The 15,194-nt window shown below is 42.7% G+C and overlaps 1 protein-coding gene across 4 annotated transcripts in view; it reads left to right on the top strand.

Moving 5' to 3' along the window:
- Window positions 1–15,194, top strand: part of BCAS3 (BCAS3 microtubule associated cell migration factor) — a 544,854-nt gene that overhangs the window by 42,540 nt on the left and 487,120 nt on the right. For all 4 annotated transcript variants that reach the window (XM_066634858.1, XM_066634857.1, XM_066634860.1 and 1 more), the window contains exon 7: window positions 366–438. In XM_066634858.1, coding sequence (XP_066490955.1) covers window positions 366–438 — 73 coding nt within the window. The remainder of the gene's footprint in view (window positions 1–365; window positions 439–15,194) is intronic.

Genomic DNA, 15,194 nt, shown 5'->3' with positions numbered 1-15,194 from the left:
GATATTCTTGGTACAGTGCCTAATGCACTTTTAGAAATAATAGGCCATTTAGCTAAACTTTGAGCATGGACAATGTATTGGTTAAACTGAATTAACTGCCCAAGTGAACACGGCCTTAGGTAAGCCATACATCAGCCATTCGTAGGTCAAAACTAGCCACTGTGTTAGTAGTGCAATTTCTTTCTCTTTTATAAACTACTTCTGCTCTGTGAAAAGTATGTAATCCATGTCTCTGGATTCCAAGGACTGTGAAAAACACCAAAGGCCAATGAATTGACAAGTTTGGGTGGATGCTTCTCATTTTTTAATTTCATGTTTATTTTTTACCTTTGAAGTGATTCTGTTGTGGTGTTTTTGTTCTGCAGGTCCTCAGAAGTGCGATAATTTTGCTGAGAAGAGACCTCTCCTTGCTTTGTGCAAAAGCCTTGGATCTTCTGGGTAAGGAGACCAGTTCTGGGGGAAGCCATCTTACAGCACCATCCTATGTCATTTGAAAGCAAGTCCTATAGAGTTCAGTGAGGTTAACTTCCTTGTAGGTGTGTAGTTGTGGCCTTAGGGCCATTGTAGACATGCATCGTTTCAAGTTTATTAGGTTGATCAGCACATAAGCCATACACTTATTTATTTAAAATCTTAAAACCAGAGTTTAAAACCACATAGAAACAGAATTTGGCTACATCCACGCTTTGCATAGATTACTTAACAGTAATTTCAATCTTAAAGAGTCAGAAAACATAGAAAATTTATGTATCCATTTCTTTAAGAATTGATCTCTCCCTGCTGTATATTTTGGGCATTGGAAAAAGATATGCACCGGGGTGTCTAATTCAGTTAAGGGACAATCACAATAATGCTGCTCGGGAACGATCCTTTGAAAACGACCCTTCATTTGTCCAGTTGGTAAAGCATTACATCATGCAATCATATGAGCATGCCTCAACTTGGGAACTGTCAGCACATAAAAATAGATGGGTAATGAAAATTTAGTGGGAAATTTAATTCCAAAATAAGAAGGGGAGCATTTATGCTTCGCCTCCCTTAAAAGGCCATCCCAATCTTGAATTAGCAGCTTTTCAACAAGCAGCAAATGGCTTCTTCCACTAAATTTTTCTAGAGACCATAGGCCCAGCTCACATATTTTCATATTAATGTTGTTATTCCATTTTACGTTCCTATGCTGCTAGTTTTGTGAAAATAGGAAGATTTTTCAGCAGTTGTAAGTCTGTATTTAAATCTGATAATAGCTTTCCAAATCAAGGTTGAAATCTTTGGAAGTCCCAATTCCAACCGTATAACTTCAGAGGCTATACGTGGGGTTAGGGCTTTGTAGACATGCGTGGAAATAGAGACATATTTCCAACCAGAAACACTCAAACACAGCTGTCTGGAGGGTAGGTGCAATCTGGTCAGGATGTGTGGGAAAAGTGAGGCTTACCCTTTCCCTACATGCTGTTTTGAAGCCAAAAATTATCCCCAGCATTATGCTTATCACCTGGAGTGGCATTTTGAGAAAATGTCCAATTCAGGAGCAAATCACAGCCTCACATAGGAATTTCTGGCTTAAAAATAGCAGTCGGGGGGGAAAAAAACAAACCTTCCCCTTCTGGCAGGTTCTAGTGCTCCCTTGGTGGGCCTGCTCTGTGTGGTGTGTTTGATAAATAAGAGGCACTTCCTGTTGGATGCATGGCTCTATTGCAGCAGTTCCCAAACACCTTCCCTCTGTAACCCCCCATCGTCATCTGTGGTGGGTCCCAGGCCTGCTGTGACCAGGAAGCTGCAAGGCAATATGGCAGGCAATCTGAAAGTCACCTCTGGTTGCATCTGGGAGGTCATCTGAGGCCCTCCAGTTGCAGGTTTGGCATCTGCAGTTTTTTGGATCCGTGAATGCTGAGCCCATGGATAGGGAGGATGTAGGATGTCTGGAGCATTATGCTCAGTGTGTGCATGCCTCTGGAGGTACAGTTTGAGAATACAGATTTAACCGCTTTGAATTCAAAGCTGCTTTGAATGCCTGGGAGGGAGATAAAGTGGGGTTTAAATTTGCAAACAAACTGTGGCAAATACTTTCTTGGACTTTTGAGTTCCATTTTGCCAGGTATGTGAAGTATAACTTCTGGTTAAGATTATTCTTAGAAATGGTTCTGCACTTGCAAGTGCCTTATTTGTTCCTCATTCCCATGAGGGGGATCAGTGTTTGATCCATGTCTACACTTCCACAGCATTTACCAGAAAATAAATTCACTTTTATCTTGAGATAGTTGGCCTGATCCCTGCCAGTACCCTTTTTGTACATTCTCATGTAACTCCAATAAATAAGTGCTGTTCTAAGTTATGATTGCAATGTTTTAAAAGCACATGCAAGCACCAAAAACAAATTTGACAGGGGGGAAAAAACCCAGAGCAACAAGGTGGACAAAACAGTTTTGTTTGTGAACTGGAACAAGACATTTTTGATAGTATAATGTAAAAGTGAAGTATATGCAACAGGAAAGTTGCAAACTGGAAAGTATAACATCAGGTGAGGAAAATGGTGAGGAGGTTTATAGATTTACAATAAGTAGTAAATATGGTGAATACCATTAAATGTGAATACCATTAAATATCATTAAGTCAGTGAGCAGAGAGCTGTCTGTAATCCAAGCTATAGTAAAAATTGTGGTAATTCAAATCCTGTACTAACTGCACCCGATTTCTGTGACCTGTACAATTTATACAAAGAAAGCAAATGTGCATAATCTTGTTTTGCACAGGATATTCTTTCTGCTAATCTCAGGGAGAGGGCAAGGTGTTTCACAGGCACTCAAGCCCCATCCTCTGACCAGTTGAAGCCATCCCTCTGACTTCTTGAATTTCAATAGCTCCACTTCCCTAAGCTTTACAGCCCCAAAAGCTGAGAAACCTGTGCTTTTTTCCCTTTCTAACAGAATTCTGTGCAGTGCACGCATTTCTTTGCTTTTTTTTCAGTCCTGTGAGATTGCAGTATGCGTGCTGCCCTGCCTGTGAGAGTCTTGCTCCTAAGCATCCTCCCATAACCGTTCACTGGGACTCGCTCCTAAGATGTGCCTAGATGCTCATCGGGATGTGCCTCTTACTCATAGATGGCGCCTATTGTGTTATTAGCAGCACAAGTCAAGAGATGCATGCACGCTCTGTTAAAAACATTGTCCTTTAGAATATGTTTATGGCTTACAGCGCTGTTTATGTTAGTGATTATATGCTTGTCAGAATGTTTATAATCTTGTAAGCAGCCTTTTTGGTAAAAAGGACTGCACGTACTCCTTTTCCTATGTGTGCTGCTTTGCGGTTATCTGTCTGTCTAAGACTTTCCTCATCAACTTGCATCCAGCTTATCCATGTATTAATTTATCGAGGTAGCTTGAGCAGGGCGTGGAATTTGGCCTGTGGGCAAAGGGATATGAAGAACATAACTGTGGTTGTGTTTTTTCTGCTCCAAAAAAACAAAAATCTGTGCTAAGGAGAGTTGAATTCTGCAATCTCAAATTTCAGTTACGTATATTAAGCAAATATTAAGCTGTATTGCACGTTTACTCGTGGGTAGGTGTACTTGCCATAGTCCATCAGAAAGGGCAGGCTGGGAGGAATCCAACGACACCACAATGGTCCGGATCCAATGAATGCAGCCCCCCAAAAACACCTGAGAAGCTCACCCCTACCAAACTGTGAGTCTGAGCCCAAAATGAAGCCACGTGGTCGCGTTTACTCACAAGTAGGCAGACTTGCCTTAGTCAAGGCAGGCTGAGAGGGCTCCAAAGAGGTCAGAATGGTCCTGATCCAATAAATGCAGCCCCCAAAAACACGGAGAAGGAGGTCCCCCCTCCCAGCTGCGAGTCTATGGAGCCCTATGGAAAGTGAAGCAGCCTCATGTTGCATTTACTCGCAAGTAGGCAGACATGCCTTAGCTGGTGGTCAGGCCAGGCAAAGGGGAATGTGGACATCAAAATGGTCCCAATCCAATGGAGCTGGAGTGCAACAAATGTCCAGAGGCAGCCTCTAACCCTCCCCCCCCCACTAAAAAGGACAAAAAAGTGACTTTGAACTGGTAAGGGGCATGTTTTCCATTTTGCACTTGCAAAGCCACGTGGGTCTTTATCTTGATATGCCTGAAATAGTACTTTAAGCTGGGCACTGGGGGGGGGGGCTGGAAATCTCACTGATTCTTTTTGGGGGGTTGTTATTGCAGGCAGACTAAAGAGTAAACTCAATTGACCACTATGGGACTTCAGAGTAGACATGCATAGGATTGGGCTCACAGGCTGCAATTCTGCCCACACTTTCCTGAGAATAAGCTCCATTGACCACTATGGGACTTACTTCAGAGTAGACATGCCTAGGATTGGGCTCACAGGCTATAATCCTACCCACACTTTCCTGAGAGTAAGCCCCATTGACCACAATAGGACTTACTTCAGAGTAGATTCACTTGGTGGAACAGGACTGGCTCCCCCTTATTTAATTATTTTATTTTAATTTAATTATTTATAATTATTTATTTTAATTTGCTTAATGATATCACTTCTGGCCATGACATCACTTCCAATGCGTCCTGGATAGATTGTCATTCTAAAAAGTGGGTCCCAATGCTAAAAGTTTGAGAATTGCTGCATAAGGTGATAGTAAGTTGACACGGGTGTGTGTGTGTGTGTGTGTGAGAGAGAGAGAGAGAGAGAGAGAGAGACTCTTCAAGTTTTCAAAATCACTAAAATCAGAGTTTGGAGGAATAAGACCATCATGTTATATATCAATCAATGCGTAATTTCATGCAGAATGCAATGAAACAATCCACATCGAAATATCTGTGTTATAACAAAAGGTACAGTAAAAAAAAAAACCGGCGGGGTGGGGCAATGGTAATCACCACGCCCACCTGGGGTGTTGCCCCACCCACTAGATGGGGTGATGCGCAGGCCTCCTGCACCGGGTGACTCAAATCCTGGTGACGCCACTGATCCTGCCAGCTTGCTTCTCACTCAAATCCCAATACTCTCTTCTTGCAGAACTGTGGAATACTCATAAGTGGGGTAGGGGACACACAAACACCATTGAACAAACATTGAATTATGACTAAGGTCAGTGGTTTTTAGAGAGCCCTTTCCATATCAATGCATCTACTCAGGAACTTCTGCCATGGCAGCCCAGTGCATGACAGAGGATTCTGGTGAGACTGTTCCAGGGAGCATGCATTGTTCATCTGATACTCTGGCTAGGCATATTGGGCCCCACTGCTGCCTTACACAAAGAATGCAACCCTGTGGCTGCATACTGTTGGGAAAGATCAGTAATGGTGATCTTCAGTTGAGCTATTGCCTAGACTAGAAGCTGGTCTGTCATTGCTGGTCTTCTCATTTAGGAGCCCCAGAACACAGTTTGGAAATCACTGACTCAGAAGGAGAAAGAAAAAAGAGGGCAGCACAAACTTGCCTCTTAAGACATTTCTACTTCAGTCCAGAGAGCTGACCTGGCATAACCCAGTTGCATGAGGGAACTCAAGCAGTGCTTTTCTGTTTGTCCTTGCAGAGGCCATGGTTAGTTTTGCGATGGCCTGAGATTACCAAGCCCCTATGTGTGTTATATTTTCCCAAGCAAGCAAGCAAACAAAACTTCTCAGCTCTGCTGCTGTTCATAAATAGCCTTGGACAGTGCTGTTGCAAGAGGTCCTCTTGGTAACCTGCAGATTAAGTGTTCCTTGTTGTTTTGCATGCATTCCAATGGTGGTTCCAAGCAATCTGCTGTGTCCTTGTAACCTGCAGTTTGTATGCCACATATTTTCCCCCACTGTCCTAAGTCTCTGATCTTTCCCAGTTTTGGCTAGCCCTTGATACAAGCCCTTGACTATGTGGAAAGTTTAAGCCAGGCTGTGCCTAAACTGTGTTTATGATAGCGGTATCAGGCTACTTATGTTCAAGGATCCCTTTCCATGCCCATTTGCTGCTGAGGAACCCCTGCACCTTGCAGTTGATTCTGGGTAGCATTCTGAATATTAAACCTCCTCATTACCCAGCATGAACACAGTGTGCAGTCCAGGACCATACACAAGCAACTGAGAGCCAGTGTGCTGTGCTAGTTGGTGTGTTGGACTAGGAACAGGAGAGAAGGGTTCAAATTCATAATCACTGAAGCTCACCCACCAAGCTCCATGGGTACTTTGAGCAAATATCCAGAAAAGTGTGTACATGGAACTTGCTGTGTGGCAAGATTCTTGCTGCATGGCAAGATGCTGGGAAAAGCCTTAATAGGCATAGAAGTCTTCTTTATCCATTGGAAACCATTTGTGAGTGATGGCAACCTCAAACTGTCTTGAGAACATGACACTCTGTGCATGCGCAGAGGAACCTGAGGTTTATATGTTTCTTTCGAGGAGTCTTTTTTCAAAAATGGATTAGTAGTGCTAAGTGAACACAGTTAGAGGAGGGAGGGTGGAGCAACAAAACCAAGATCACAAAGTATCTGCAGAAGCTTTCCCCCCATCATTGAACATACTTCTCAGTTCACTCACTCTACCCTATGATTGGAATTTATAGCAAACCAACTTGCCTGTAAGAAGTCTAAGGATGACCTGAATCATTTCACACATCTTCTGGTCCTGGTCAGCTGCCATGGGCCAGGACACTGTTATGGTCAGTGGAAGAGCTGCTTCTGTGGGTTGGCACCTTTCCTGTGAGCTAGCCCTTATTTCCAATTGCAGCTCCTTCTGCCCCCTCCCTTTGGACGGGAGAGATTAGATTTATCTTGTCAACTGTCAGGGACCAGAAGGTTCTGCAGATCAGTAGAGGGATTGTGTTTGTGAGCATTGTGTTTCTATCCATCATTGCTGATAGAGAGAAACCTTTGTTGGCATACAAATATTGCTTTCAGCCAGCCTTTAAATCTACCTACTGCTAAAACAGCATCAGTTTTCCCTTTCTTTTGTCCCTCCTTCATGTCTCACCTTCATAGAGATGGTGAGTTTTTAAAGATAGACATGTTAATTTTTTTTAAGTTCTAGGCATATTGCAGTAAGTAACAAAATTACAGGCAGTCCTTGTTCAGAAGTGCCAGCACTTCACGACACGTTTTACAATGAAATTCTCTTCCTTTTTGTCCTTGTAAATTCAGGCTCCACGCTGCTACTTGTGTGGGTGTGAGGCAAAGAGCCAGACTGTATAAAGGGTGACTCACAAACTCTTAGGACTGTGTGTGTGTGTGTGTGTGTGTGTGTGTGAGAGAGAGAGAGAGAGAGAGACATTTATGGGGGTGGAAGTCATGTAAGCTATGACACATGCGACCGTGAAAGCTTCTCAAGTCTGGGAAAATGTTTCTGATCTAAACTATGATAACTGCATACGCATTCCTATGTGCTGTGCGAGAGGGTCTTATTTACAAACATGTTAATATGCTGTATAACCTTTTCTCACAATTCCAGGAACAGCTGCTGCTGTTTTCCATTTATCTCATGCCTTTGATGAATCTTAAAATGACACTCTTCCAGTAACGCAGTGTGTCACTCACCAAACCCTCCTAACACAACCCTTCAGTCCTGCTTTGAAGAGTTTGAGTTATTGACAAGGAAAGGAAGAAACAGTAGAAGGGAAATGTATGGAGTTGGGAACGGTGGGCGCTATTGGCAGTGACTAGGGTGTAATTATTTTTGTTCCTTTGACAATGGGGGTCTCCACACTCTTCAGTATGAGGGCAACATTGTGTTTTACATATTTTTGTGGTTTTATGAATGAATGAAATTTAAATGAAGCCTGTATCTGAACAATGGAAAGATTAGAATTATCTTTTAAAATTCTAATGATTTGGATTTGTGCAATTACAGAGATGATACAAGAAGCAGGGCTTGATGGGAGCTGCTTATATAAGGTGGATGCAAGCAATGCAGGGCACACTGTCTCTACCCAATCCATTGGCAAAACTCAGTTTATGCATGCGCATAATCCAATGGAATGCAGGTCTTAGCCCTGCTCCCCTGAAAAGCGATGGTAGCAAATGGGTGTCCTAGGAACAGATTATCTTTGGAATAGTAGTGCTTGGGAAATTGAGAAGGAGCTGGCACTAAAGCCTCACCCCTCCAACCACCTGTGTGATGTTCCCCCCCCATGCAGTTTCACCTGTACTGTCCATTCATTTACGTATTTCCCTCCACCATAAGGTCTAGAAACCTTACTTTAAATAAAGGGACAGCTGAGATTCTCATGGTGCCAAATGTGGAACTTCTAATCTCATTTTCACAATTCACATTTTCACAGTGTGGTTCACTGTCATCCTTCAATATCTAGGATCCTCTAGGAAGCAAGCATTTAATATTGTAAGCCAGAGTTCTGTCATGGTCTGATGAATGGGCAAATTAGGAGATGCAGACTCTAGAACAGAGCAACCGCTTGTCCTGAAGCAAGAAGTTCTAGGAATCAGCTGGAGAACTGGAGTCTTGTAGGAGCCTAATGTGCTGGTCTGGAGACACGCGCTCACAACTGCTAGCACCCAATGGAGATTTAAATAGCACCAGATTCCATGCTTTCTTATTTGTTTGGCCCAAGGATGGTTGGAACTAGGACTTGGCCAAACATGTGGGGAAGACTGACTTTCTTAACAAGGCAGAAGTAGAACCATTAAATGGGCATTGATCTCTCTGACCTGGCCTGTTGGTGCAACATGGGAATCCTTCATGGCACCTTATCAGCTATGAAACATCACTGTGACCAAGACCCCTGACTAAGGTTCATGCATGTTTCTGCGAACTGATACTTTTTGGAATATGAGACCGAATTCCTTACTGTAACTAAGCCTAAGTGTGTGTAGTTGAAATATGCATGCATTCTTTGCCTCTATCAATCTTCTTTTATTTTTTCTGTCCCCCTATACAGAACTTTAGGTTGTAAACTCCTCAGTTGAGGTGCCTATCCTCTTGTACCTTCTTGTAACATACCATCCTTACTGATGACACTATCAAATCTAAAATAAGTAGCACTGCACTCTACTACTGCTGGAAAGCTGGTCTGCAAAGGGCAGTGCAAGGCCCAGATTTAAGACACTTGTCTTTCTCATGGGTTCCCATCTTAACACCCCTGTGGGCTCAGAGTCCCTCTCTCTCTCCTAGGTGGATTTGTAAGATCCTGCTTGGACGTCAGTCTGGTTCTTCCAACTTTGCCATATAGAACCCAGCTCCTAAAATGTATCAGTGGAGCTTGCTCAGTTTTGCTGCACTGTGTGGTGCTGGTGCCTTCCTCCTCCCATTTCAAGTTTAACCACTAAAAAGGATGCAGCCTTGATGCATAAATGGGAAACAGATTGTTTCTCTTCTTGCAGAGGTTGTAATGCTGGTTTGTTGCTGTTTCAGCTAACTTGGGCCTAAGATTACAAGATTTGCAAATTAAAGGAACGCCCCCTCCAAAAAAGCAACTGAAGGAACATCTGTAGAAATTCTGCTTTTGTGCAGGCTCGTGCAAGACTAGTTCAAGGCTGCTTGTACTACTGCCATGGAGATGGGGAGACAACGGGGATGGGTCAGGGAGGAAGCTATGATGTCTCCACTGCACAAAAAGTGATTCCCTGAATCACTTTTCATGGAAGGTGAAATTATGAAAGACCGATTAAAAAACTCGTGACATTGAACTTGGGTGATTTTATGAACAATGTTCTCTTTTAATGTTTGCAGTAATTCAGGAAGTGCTCAGTTGTGTTACCGGAAATAGGAGGTGAGGTATAGGGAGTGGGAAGAGCTGGGTGACCCTTGCTGCTGCTGGTGTCTGCCCACTGCATAGCTTGGAGTCTTGTAGTTAACAGTGTTGATACTAAAAGTCTTGATAATCCTAAATGAGAAGGCTGCTGAACCTTAAGAATGTAAATTGGCCACAGCTGATTCTGCAAAGTCCTCACTTGCTGAGGATCCTTCTCATAGAATGAGTGTTAGTCTGCAGCAAAAAAACCTCAAAATCCTCTGGCACTTTAGCCTAACCAATTTATTTCAGAATAAACTTTTGTGGACTGCAGTCCATCCCATCAGATGCATGAAGTATAATCCTCAGTGGGCAGATACATACATACTGACTGTGGTGGAAGAGGACAGGGGGGAGAGAGAGTGTTCAACAGGTGAACTGCTTAGCACTCACTCACTCCCTATTGTTTCCATTGTTCCAACTTGGAGGTATTAGGGTAAGAGCTTTCATTGCAGTGCATGTAGGAATGTCACCTTGGGAAAACCTGTGTCCCTTATTGGAGCAGGTCCCCTAACCTAAGGGAACCAAACAGTAGCAAGACAGGGCGGTCTGAGAAGCATGACAAATCTGCTCTATCCTTGACTAACTCATGCCAAGCAGGTAGTCGGAACTGAATAAAGAGTGCAGATAAAAAGAAGTGGGGGTACAGAAGGTCAAAAAGGAAGATGCGTATCAAAAATAAAATGGGACTGACCAAGATGGATGGTTACAGAGGGTTGGCACAAACCTTAAAAGATAAGCAGAAAATAAAGTCCCTGAACTCATATTGCTGCCTATTTTTCCCAATTCTTACCTTCTTTCCAAGGACAGGGAGGCTTGGTTTCTACATGCCTACGAGTGATGCATGAACTGCATCAGCAGCAAACCACAGACAACCCATAGCCAATAAATGCATGATCTCAAAAGTGTTGATGATGACTTTGGGTCATCTGAGTGAGTTATGACCACTGGGCATCCCATCACTTTAACTCACAGGGTGGACTCAGCTGCCCAATTAGTGGGTACATGCCAGTCTCCGTAGGGGTGTTGGTTGGAGTCTTTTCTCTGAAAGATCAAGCCCCCCCCCAATACTCAGTCCATGTAAAATTTACCTTGAATGCCATGTGCCCCTTCTGCAATGATGCTGTATTCAAAAAGACAAAGACTACTACAAGAGGATGTTGCAGCAGCTGTTAGAATGCTAAACACCACAGATACTTTGTGGGTGGGGTGGGGGTTAGGAGGGTGCCTAAAGAGGGAGAAAGCAGGTATTTTCCACACAGACACATTCAATACCAGCTGCATCAGAAATGAAAGCAACCTGGTCTTGTGACAAACTTAGAACTGTGTATGATAAACATGGTGAGAATTCCTAATTGTTACTAGCCTCATAGCAATGCTGTTAATTAACTCTGTAATGTGATTTAAAAAAAGCTTGTCTGTACACAGACCTGTGATGATGCTATCAAGCCTCAATCTAATGTCCGTCGGGGCAGAAAGCGGGATATACATTTACAAATAAAGTAAAAACTCTAATTCAATGATTTTTCAACCTTTTCCCATCTTGCGGCACACTGTCTAGGTACTAAAATTGTCAAGGCACGCCATTGGTTTTTTGACAGTTGACAAGGCACACCATGCTGTTGGTGGGACTCACATCCCCAATCGCCCTTCCCCAAATTCCCACAGCACAGCAATGTGCCATGGCACAGTAGTTGAAAATGGCTGCTCTTATTCAACTGATTCTTGGGCCGCTCTCCCCTAAGCCATTTCTGCCCAACATTGCATATATGCAACAGGGATCAAATGTGTACATCTGTGGGCTGGGCAGAAATAGGTTAAGCAGTTTCTGTTGAAGCATTGTCACTTTCAGATCTGCATTAGCGTGTCCTGGAAGGTTAAAGTGTTTTCCTCCTTGTTTCTGAACTTTGCTATTTCTAATGTTAGATTTGTTCCCATTTATTCTTTTGCAAAGATTTTGTTTTGTGAAGACAGTAGACAGTTCTATGTAGACTGGCAGGTAAAAAGAGAAATTAACTGTGCCATTAAGTGTAATGCTTCCTTTTCTCCATCATAGTGAATGATAGCCTTTCACTTGCACTGAAGACAAAAAGGGGTGTACTTGGTGATACCACTGTAGAGGAAACTAATCCTGGTCACCTGGTTAAGAATCAAACCTTCACTATCCTGTGTTGTCCCACCATGAGGTCTGGTTTTGGTCATAAAAGATTACGACAGTATGCTGGGAGAGTAGGGTGGAATGTTGTCAACCGGCTTGATATATGCAACCTTTATATCCCATGATCTTTATATTCCATGAATTCTTACCAGTTTACTAATTGTTTTGCAATAACACTGTATGTTGCTAGTGTTGATATGAACAGGTTACTTTCATGAATGAAAAAAGCAGCAGGTTACTTTAAATCTTTGAATTGCTATGCAGTGGCTTTTTTCGTGGTACTTTACAGAGTAACATAAGGTCCAGGCCTCCGCAGCCTAGATTTTGATAGAGGGAGAGGCAGGAAGGCTAGACTGAGGCAGGAGAATTCCAGCACGAAAGAGCCCAAATGCAGCTATATGTACGTAGTTGGGCTTTGTTTCTGTATGAAGTAAATGTTTGTGAATGGATGTTTGAGGCTAAAGGTGGCACTTGAGATATTTTCTGGAATAAGTGTCTTGGAACCTCTTAACATAATAATCTGATTCAGTTGCAGGTCACTTATGGAAGTGTTAATGTTTAGCTAAAGCAGTCATTTCAGCAGGCAAAACATTTTTTTAAAAATGCCCTGGTGTTTCAGTTGAAACTTTGTTACCATCTTTCATGAATCAAACTGTTTTTTAAAAACCACATAATATTAAATAGGAAGCCACCGCTGTTCCATTGCAGACCAGCCAGCGGTGGTGGTTCTTGTTAAGAATCTGTGGGAATTTTGTTGAGCATCTTGTTGAGATTGTCACAGCTAGATACTTCATACTGTAATAAGAAAAATGTTTGTTATAATTATCTAGTTGTGAAATGTCTTGGAAGTGACAAACACGGGCCTTCCCTTTTTTTGACGGATCACCCCAAAGAAGGGAATTAATCGTGATGAATGGAGTTTTTATTAACAGTTTCCCCCATGTTGGCGTTCAATAAATCCTGTTCTATTAAAAAAAAAAAAATCTGGAACATCTTTGCAAAAGCCTCTCTTACATCATTTTTGGGTGCTGATTTGGAAATCTGAATGTGTGCAAGTCTCCCTCCACCTTGCTTCTTTACTCAAGAAATCTAAAAAAGGGGGGTTTGACATCTTTTATTACATTTGGATCCCGTCTTTTCTCCAAGAATGTCAAGAAAATATTATAAAATGGGTATTAGCCCATGTTGTCATTCTGGATGTCAGATGGGTATCCTGATCTATAATGTAACCCACCAACCATGTATTTGACATATCCCTCCTAAAATACACCACCCCTCAAGTCTCATTATACAATTTCCTATTTTTACTAGGCGATCTTAAAGAGGCGTGATTAAAATATTTGTGAAGCTAAACTCATGAACTGGAGTGTGATCCTCCTCTGTTTCAAGATACTCCACCCTTTCATCATTCCCCTGGGTCTATTACTGTGCCTAAATATAAATGTAAATTAAAACTTGCCACTTTTCCCCCAAAATCAAATATTCTGCTGGAACCTCCTGGGAAAACCATGTTTGTGTGTCTGTGCTGGGATACTGGAACTCACCCAGTTAAAACAGAAAGCAACGGCCTGCTTAGACCACAGGTTCCATTGGCTTTCTGACACTTTGTGTGGCTGAAAGCAAAAAGAGGGCTTTTAAAACTGCCTTGAATGCATAGATTTAGCAAACTGCTACTGGAATTATGGAAGGGTGTGTATTAAGTGATGTGGGAGCAAGCCTTCAGCCCTGGGGATAGGAGGGGCCATAAATCTGAATTAACAGCACATTTTGGTATGCTAATTTCTTCATCACCCTGCCCCGCTGTAAACCAAGATGTGTATGCTTCTCTTTTTAAGACATTTATTATTTTCCCACCAACTGCAAGAGGAGCACATACGAGCCTGGTCTGTGGAATGGGCAATTTGAAATTTCCAGCTGGCTGCATGACTTTTTTTTTCTGAAAAAAGCATAGAGATGAGAATAGCTAGGCTAAGACAGAAAAGAGCAGGAGGACAAAAATATTCACAAAACTTAGGAGCTAGTCCAGACGGCATTGGAGATGCTGGTGTGATTAGAGGCCCTGCTCTTGCCATAGTGTTTCAATCTCTTCCTCTTCTTTCTCTCAGAAAATGCTTCATTAAGAAGCCCTAGAGAAGTCTACCTAGTCATAACCTGTATTTTGAGAGCCTGTCAGTGGTTGTAGCTGTGATTATGGGCTAAGTAGGGAAAAGAGGCAGTGGCAAAGCCATGTTCATACCCATTGAAACCTCTGCCCTGGACTATTCAACAAACCAGGTTTCAGGGCTAATGTTTTTAAAGTGCCAGGGCACCTGAGTCTTGCATCCCTGGATTTAAGATGGGGCACCAAGCCATAAATGGACTGGGATCCTGTCCTAACCACAAGCAGAAACTCACTGGGCATGATGGATCATGTGAAGGCAGAGAAGACAACCAGGTGGCAGGTAGCATTAAGCTGAAGCTGCAGGACCTTGGCCAGCTCCAAGCTGACATCTTGCTCCAACAATGTCTGGAGCTCAAGGGAATCCTTCTTGTGCTCCCTTGGGTTTGACTCCACCCTCTCCCAGTCTCCACCCCTTCCTGAGAAGTGATGAATCTTAAAGGGATAGACACCTCACCTGGAACCTAATACTGTTCTGCCTCTGAATTCACTCCCATTTAGTGTGTTGCTTGGAGCGGCAAGTAGATTCTTGGGTTGTGATAGCCCTCATCTGGAAGGGGTCAGCTTCTCAGGGGAGTTGGAATCGCAGGAACTTTTGCTGGGGGTCCTAGCTTAGGGATCTCTAGCTCAATAGTTGCTCTGTGCTGGGGCATGGACACTGTTGAATTTCTCAGTCATACAAATTTATTTATTTAGAATATTTATATACCACTTCTGGTGTAAGAAGATCATGAGCACTCCTCAATCCACATCAGCCCAACTAAAAAGTATGCTTTTGATTCCATTTTAAATCTGGGATAATGACACTGTATGTGAAATTCTGGGCAGTGGAAAGCAAGGTAGCATATTCCAGAAATTCCAGAGTCTTGGAGTAGGCATGTGAGTTAAACTGTGAACTAACATTTTCCTTCATGACATACTGTTTGTCTGGCCCTTCCATCTGCCTTGGAAAATGAAAGCAAAGCATCAGTTTGACAATGCACAGTTGGCTAGATAACCCCACCTGCCACTTGCAGTGGCCTTTTTAGGAAGGATGGCTATCTAGGGGTTGAATGGGGAAGACAATTCCAAAGACTATCAGAAGGGCAATCAGTGCTTGTCCAAAGGCCACTCTTATTTATTAAAAAAACACTTAAAATTATTAAATAATGTAAACACTATC

This window comes from Tiliqua scincoides, chromosome 8 (assembly GCF_035046505.1).
Source record: "Tiliqua scincoides isolate rTilSci1 chromosome 8, rTilSci1.hap2, whole genome shotgun sequence".
In the NCBI taxonomy this organism is placed as follows: Eukaryota; Metazoa; Chordata; class Lepidosauria; order Squamata; family Scincidae; genus Tiliqua; species Tiliqua scincoides.
The sequence above is the reverse complement of the archived record's forward strand: the minus strand, read 5'-3'. Positions and strand labels throughout refer to the sequence as shown.